This window comes from Rhineura floridana, chromosome 8 (assembly GCF_030035675.1).
Source record: "Rhineura floridana isolate rRhiFlo1 chromosome 8, rRhiFlo1.hap2, whole genome shotgun sequence".
Classification (NCBI taxonomy): domain Eukaryota; kingdom Metazoa; phylum Chordata; class Lepidosauria; order Squamata; family Rhineuridae; genus Rhineura; species Rhineura floridana.
This window is the reverse complement of record NC_084487.1, coordinates 74,669,146-74,676,971: the sequence shown is the minus strand read 5'-3', so window position 1 is coordinate 74,676,971 and position 7,826 is coordinate 74,669,146. Positions and strand designations below refer to the sequence as shown.

Here is a 7,826-nt window from a genome sequence, read left to right as displayed (position 1 = left end):
CAGGGACAGCTTTGGTTTAAATTTGGATGGGAGGCTACGTGCCTACTGTAGAATAAAAAGGTGGGGGTAACCCTGAGAAAGAATGATACTGTCCACAATGTTTTCCTTTTGGAAAGGAAAAGGGCTTCCCCTCTGCTCAGTGCCCACCATTCAAACTCTTCCCCTCTCCCTCTCTCACCCTTCCATTCCTGCCTTCCTCCTCCCCTCCATGTTCCTCCCCCAGGTCAGTTTCACCTATCCTAAGCATGATTGCACAGGAATAAATCCCACTGAACTCAAAAAGCATGCAAACGATCAAACTTGCCCTTCCCTCCTCCTCCCTCCTATCCCCTCCTTCCCTCCCCCTTCCTTCACCCCTCCCCTCCCCATCCCTTCCAATCCGCTCCCCCACCCCTTCCAATATCCTCCATCCCCCTCCTCCTCCTCCTTCCCCTCCCTCCTCCCCCCCATGGTCAGTTTTACCTATCCTAAGCATGATTGCATGGGAGTAAATCCCACTGAACTCAATAAGCATGCAAATGATCAAACTTGCCCTTCCCTCCTCCCTCCCATCACCTCCCTTTTGCCCCTTCCCTCCCCCTTCCTTCATCTCTCCCACTCCCCTTCCAATCCCCCTTCCCCCTCCTCCTGCTCTCCTCTCCCCCCTTCCCCTCCTCCTCCTCCATGATCAGTTTTACGTATCCTAATCATGATTGCACAGGAATAAATCCCACTGAACTCAATAAACATGCAAATGATCAAACCTGCCCTCCTCCTCCCCCTCCTGCCTGCTCCCATCCCCCTACTCTCCTCCCCATCCCCTCTGGTCAGTTTCACCTATCCTAAGCATGATTGCAGGGGAGTAAATTCCACTGAACTCAATAAGCATGCGAATGATCGATCCATTCTCAGCATACTTGCACAGGATCCCATTTCTTACCTCCCAGATTAAAAAGCAGAGAAATTCACCAATAGGCAAAAAACCTTGAGGTTTGAGAACATACCTATAGCCAACAGATATTTCTATCAAACTTTAAAAAGCAAGGAAATTGGGCAGCAGTGAATGCACCAGGGGAGCAAGAGACCTGGCCTCCTCTCTCAGATATTGTACTGCCCTACAAATTTTTCAAAATGCAAATACAATTGGGGTTGGTCTTTCACAGTCCAATCCACTTGCTGTGTAACTTGCAAGAATTTGGTAACATGTGCATCTGAGCATATGGTGAGCAGTGGCAACACATGCAATCAGCCCAAATAACAGAAACAAGACATGTGCTGTGCTGATCTTGTTTTAACAGGGAGGAAGCAACAATATTAAAACAGTTGATATAGTTCAGATAGTCACTTTAAATATGTTTGATTTTCTTTGCAATTTTAATCAGTGTCTTTAACCATTTTAAGAGTTTCTTCAGTCACCCATTGAGGTCTGTCTCTCTTTTTAACTAGAGGTATTGCCTTTTTGCATTCTTCCTTGATCATGTCTCTGACTTCACTCCATAGTTCTTCTGGTTTTCTGTCAACTAAGTTTAAAGCCTCAAACCTGTTCCTTATTTGATCTTTATATTCTTCAGGGATGTTATTTAAATTGTATTCTGGCATTATGATTGCTCTGTTCTTCTTTAGCTTTACTTTGATTTTCAATACAAACAGTTCATGATCTGTACCGCAGTCTACTCCTGGTCTTGTTTTCACTGAAAGTATGGAACTTCTCCATCTTCTGCTGCCAATTATACAATCAATTTGATTCCTATATTGACCATTTGGTGATGTCCACGTGTATAGTCATCTTTTCGGTTGTTCAAGAAATGTGTTCGCAAGAAACAAATTATTGGCTTCACAGAATTCAGTAAGTCTTTCTCCTGCTTCATTTCTGTCTTCTAAGCCCCATTTCCCCACAATTCCTAGTTCTTCTCTGTTCTCTACGTTTGCATTCCAGTCCCCCATGATTATCAGCACATCTTGTTTTGGTGTGTGATCAGTTTCTTCCTGTACTTCTGCGTAAAATCTCACCAATTCCTCTTCTTCTGTGTTGGAGCATAGACTTAGATGATGGTTATGCTAATAGGTTTCCTGTTTAGTCTCATTAATATCACTCACTCAGACCTTGCATTGTAGCTCCTAATTGCTTTTGCTACATCCATTTCTTCTTAATTTCTCATTTGCTGCATGAAATATTTTGTAGTTGCCTGATTGAAAATGTCCCATTCCCATCCATTTTAATTCACTCACGCCAAGTATTGTAATGTTGATACGTTCCATTTCTTGCTTGACAATTTCTAACTTTCCCTTGTTCATGCTTCTCACATTCCATGTTCCTATTGTGTGCGTACAACTCCGGACTCTCTTTTCGCATCTGTGTGTATCAGCCTTTGGGCTTCCTTTCGTTTTTGACCCAGCTGCGTCATTAGTCACAGCGCTACTCGTACTTGTCCTTTGTTCTTCCCCAGTTGCTCACTGATTCCCTTCTGACCTGGGGGGTCTCATCTTCCAGCACTATCTCATGTTGCATTTTGGATACTCTGTTCATAGAGTTTTCATGGCAAGAGATATTCAGAGGTGGTTTACCATTGCCTTCCTCTGAGTTTGGATGCATCTTAGTCTGGTGTCTCAGCTTTGACCATTCTGCCTCGGGTGCCCCTGCTAGGAGTCTAGCCTCTTGGTCTAGTCTCCTGAGGGCATTGCTCTCAGCTTCTTCAACACTCTCAAACACGCGAACCACGTTAAGGTGTGCATCCTAGAGGGGGACCATTTTGTTATGGAAAGATAATATGGCTGTATTCAACAGAGAAATTCTGTTAGGGTAAGGATTTCCATTTGTGCAATTGAACTTTTCCTCCCTCTCTATGCACCGTCCCCAAATCTCCTCTGGAGGGTTGGGGGGAAACCCAGAACAGGGTGTGTAGCAGGCACATGGGGAGAAGAGAGGGAGGGAAAACTCCTTTGTGCAGCCAGAAGTCCTTGCGCTTCATGGGATACCATACAGCCCTACATTTTTAAAGTAAAAATAATGAGTATCTGTAATCCTGTATGTGTATTGTCTGACCTGACTATAAAATGGTTTTTAAAAAGGAAAGGATACTGTGGCATCTACTATTGTTCTCTGTGGATTCCAGAATTCTCATGCTGGCCTAGGTGCGGACCCTGGGGGTCTGTTTGCCACTATCATCAGCTGCTCTCTGGTAATTTGGGAGGGGGCCTGGGCTATGGGCCTCAAGGTCCAGCCCTAGATGCAACACTCCAAGAATGCAGTTAACAGAGGTTTTGTCAAAGAGTGGACTATTTACATGTAAGCATCTTAAGACTGTTAAACCTTATTGTTCATGTGAACATGTCTCTCATACCCACACTCTATTTGCAACCCTAACTTAAATGGGTTTACTCGAAAGTCCCATTAACAGTACAATTGCATGCTTGTTTTTTCAGAAATAAGTCTATGTAATGGTGCTTACTATAGCCCTGCCCTTAGTAAAAATATTTAGGATTGCAGACTTAGTTTAATGGGAGATTGAGTGTGATCCTGTTCATGTTTACTTGGCAGTAAACCACACTAATTTAAGACTGTGCATAAGACTGCTGCTTAATTTTGTTGGGAAGTATGCTTAAGGGAATTTGTAGCAATTTAAAAGTAATTCATAACACAACATTCATGTCAGGTTGTTTTCTATTGGAAATTGAAGCAATTTCTAAGAGTCGTGTGGTATTTTAAAGACTAGCAGCACTATCCTAATCTCACCTATTTAAATTAGTCCTATTAGGATTGCAGCCTAAAACAACTCCCACTATACATTAAAGTACATTACTTCCTCCCAAGAATCCTGAGAACTGTAGTTTGCTAAGGGTGCTGGGAATTGTAGCTTTGTGAGGGGTTAACTACCCCTCTGGATACCCTAGCTTCTTTGGGGCAGTCATGTATCTTTAAGTGTACAGCGTAAGTTGTTTTTTTGTTGCATAAAACTAACACAACCATCCCTCCGAAAACTTGAGCAATTTGTTTATTTGTTGCAACATCAACAACGGTAACTAATATAACGTCATCACAAGTGACTAAAAGTTCTCTAACAGGGCTATCTGTCTCGCAGTCTGACATTTCAAACCGGAAGCGGGGTGGAGCAGACCATGCCTGTGCGGTTTTTCCAAACAGATAGGCGGAAAAGACGACGTGAAGAGAGCAACAAGGCTACGCGGGCAGGAATTCTGAAAAGGAAAAAATGACCCAGCAGAGCAGCCTCGGCGGGAATCGCTCTTTCGAGCTTTGGGGTCTGTTGCTACCGGTGAAAAGAAAAGAGGAGGCGGAGCCTGAAGGCGAAGAAGAGGAGAAGGATGACGATGACGACCGTCAGTCTTTATGTGACGCTTTCAGTGGCTCGGACCAGGAGTTTTCCAGACCCGCCTGCGAGACAAGTAAGGACTAGAACCGCGCGCCTCTAAAGGGGGAGGGGACTCCTCGGTCGTCCCTTCCACCAGTAAGCCTTAGGACCTGCTCTTACGTGCGCGCGCTTATTTAGGGTCAGTCCTCGCGACCCTGGAGAGAAGTGTTTGCGGTGGATGTGTGTAGGCCTATTTCTCTTGGAAGGCGCCTGGTTTAGGCATTCCTGCCCAGTTTGAGGAACTTCTTGGGGTTTAGTAGTTATCTGATGAGCAAGTTTCAGACCCAGAACTTATTTTCAGCTAGTTTAGGTGTAACAGGAAAGTGCCTCTTGGTGCTGATAACAGTACTGCTTTGCATGGGCGTCTGGAGGAATTTTTCCTGGGGAGGGGGCAAGTAAAAACTGAAAGGGGTTGGGTAAGCGGGCTGTTTTCTTTAAAAGATACGGAGAGAATAGTTCCTGTACGTTTTGCCTCATAGCTCAAGTTCTACAAATCTTAGAAACTTACTCTTTATCTTTGGGGGGGTGGTCATGGTTCATGGAAGGGGGACAACTCTTTCCCCTTGCCCATGCTGCTTTGTGAATAAGTTACTATAGTTATTTTTTCACTTAAGCTTTAATGTAATTATCACAATCTGTATTTCTTGCATTTCATTTACCTCTGACCTCACAGTTAACATTTTTTCTCTCTCTATACTCATTTTTGCCAACTCTGGACAACATTATGTGCTTCTTGTGAAGTGGATCCTAGTCCACGAAAGCGTCTGCTGCAACATATAGCGTATTGCTTCCATCTTCCTTTTATTATACAGCCACAAGAGTGGCTGTATACTATAGCCAGCGTGGATTTTTCACATTCCGCAATGTTAAATTGAAAATACCCCCTTTCCCATTCTGATGCTTCCCATAAGCTCATTTGAAAACAAAACCTTACAAAACTTATATTCCTGAACTCAGAAACGCTTGCTTAACAACCCCGTCAATTTTCAAGGCGATAAACAAAACAGTCAGAAAGAATAGAGAGTTCAAAGTCTAAAGAGAGAGGGAAAAAAACCCAGAGCCCTTTTGGACTTTTTTCTCTTGAGAGTTCTCATAATCTGTTGAAATTCATTAAAAATCAGCCATGTTCACAGAGTACCCGTAATCCTGTTACTGACCTTGCCCCATACACTGACCTTCATCTTCTGCAGTTTAAAAGCAAAAAAAATACCTGGCTGATTTTTAATTAATATATTTTGCATTGAACTGAATGATAATGTTGGGCATGCTCAGTAAGAACCAACTGTCAGTATTCTAAAGCCAGGCTCCCAGCTGCTTGGCTAGGCTAATCAGGGGGCCACACCCACACCAGACTTTGATTTCATGTGAGACAGTCATGGTTTCCCTCAGAGAATCGTGGGAAGTGTAGTTTGTGAAGGGTGTTGAGAGGAGACTCCTATTCTGACAAGAGCTCCAGTGGCCAGAGTGGTTTAACAGTCAGCCACTCTGATTGAAGGTCTGTGAGGGGAACAGGGTGTCTCATAGCAACTCTCAGCACCCTTCACTAACTACACTTCCCAGGATTCTTTGAGAGAAGCCATGACTGTCCAAAGTGAAATAAAGGTCTGGTGTGGATGTGGCCTGGGACAGCTTTGGTTTAAATTTGGGTGGGAGGGTACATGTGCCTGCTGTAGAATAAAAAGGTGGGGGAAACCCTGAAAAGCAATAATACTGTTCACAATATTTTCCTTTTGGAAAGGAAAGGGGCTTCCCCTCTGCTCAGTGCCCATGCACCTACCCTCCCTGTCCCTCCCCCAGGTCAGTATTGGACTACGACCTGGGAGACCAGGGTTTGAATCCCCACACAGCCATGAAGCTCACTGGGTGACCTTGGACCAGTCACTGCCTCTCAGCCTCAGAGGAAGGCAATGGTAAAACCACCTCTGAATACCATTTACCATGAAAACCCTATTCATAGGGTCAACATAAGTCAGGATCAACTTGAAGGCAGTCCATTTCCATTTTCAAACATGATTGCACAGAAATAAATCCCATTGAACTCAAAAAGTATGCAACTGATCAAACCCCCTCTCCTTCTCCTTCTTATCCCGTCCCTCTTGCCCCTCCCCATGGTCAGTTTTGCCTATCTTAAGCACTATTGCATGGGAGTAAATAGCATTGAACTCAAGCATGCAAATGATCATACCTGCCCTCCCCTGCCCCTTCCTTTGTTCCTCCCCCTTCAATTCCCTCCTCCCCCTCTCTCCTCCCTTTCTCCTTCCCTCTCTTTTCCCCTCCCCCTGCTTCTCTACCATGGTCAGTTTTACCTATCCTAACCATGATTACATAGGAGTAAATCCCATTGAACTCAATAAGCATGCAAATGATCAGACCTGGCTTTCCCCTCCTTCCCCTCTCTTCTCCCTTAGCCCTCCCCTCCCCTCTTCCTTCTTCCCTGCCTACTCCAGCCATCTCTCCCCTCCCTGGTCAGTTTTACCTATCCTAAGCATAATTGCACAGGAGTAAATCGCACAGAACTCAATAAACATGCAAATGATCAAACCTGTCCTCCCCTCCCTCTTCCCCTCCCAATCCCGTGCTCAGTTTTACTTATCCTAAGCATGACTGCAGGGGAGTAAATCCCACTGAACTCAATAAGCATGCAAATGAACAATCCATTCTCAGCAAGCTTGCACAGGATCCCATTTCTTACCTCCCAGATTAAAAACCAGAGAAATTCACTAATAGGCAAAAAACCTTGCGGTTTAAGAACGTACCTATAGCCCACATATATATCCACCAAACTTTAAAAAGCAGGGAAATTGGGCAGCTATAGTGAATGCACCAGGGGAGCAGGAGACCTGATATCCTCTCTGAGATATTGGACTGCCCTACAAATTTGTCAAAATGCAAACACCATTTAGGTTGGTCTTTCACAGTCCAATCCACTTGCTGTGTAGCTTGGAATAATTTGGTAACGTGCCTCAGCATATGGTGAGCAGTGGCAACTCCTGCAATCAGCCCAAATAATAGAAAGAAGACATGTGCTGTGTTGATTTTGTTTTAGCAGGGAGGAAGCAACATTATTAAGACAGTTGTCATAGTTCAGATAGTCACTTTAAATATGTCTGATTTACTTTGCAATTTCAGTGAAGTTTCCTATAGGAAATCATTTTCTTTTGCTTCTATTTCTGTGAATATGTGAAGTACAGCAACACTTTGCCAAATTTACACTAAAAAAAGTCCAAAAACAATTGTGGAATAATGGCACTGACTATTCCTGTTCTACATTTTGTATTAATCTTCTATTTCTGTACAATAATTATAATTGTAGTTCTCTTTGTCCCTACATAGTAGTTGCTGTATTGCATTAACGGTTCTAACTGTGTTTCTATCTCCTTTTGCTTTCCTTCTATTTTAACCATTTTCAGAGTTTCTTCAGTCATCCATTGAGCTCTTTCTCTCTTTTTAACTAGAGGTATTGTCTTTTTGCATTATTCC

General features: G+C 43.6%; 1 protein-coding gene across 1 annotated transcript in view; it reads left to right on the top strand.

Annotated features, from left to right (window-relative positions):
- The first annotated feature begins 4,021 nt into the window (after window positions 1-4,021).
- Window positions 4,022-7,826, top strand: part of HELB (DNA helicase B) — a 36,013-nt gene continuing 32,208 nt past the window's right edge. Inside the window, 1 exon segment of the mRNA XM_061639803.1 lies at window positions 4,022-4,380. Within this exon segment, the coding sequence (XP_061495787.1) occupies window positions 4,188-4,380 (193 nt within the window). The 5' untranslated portion in view covers window positions 4,022-4,187.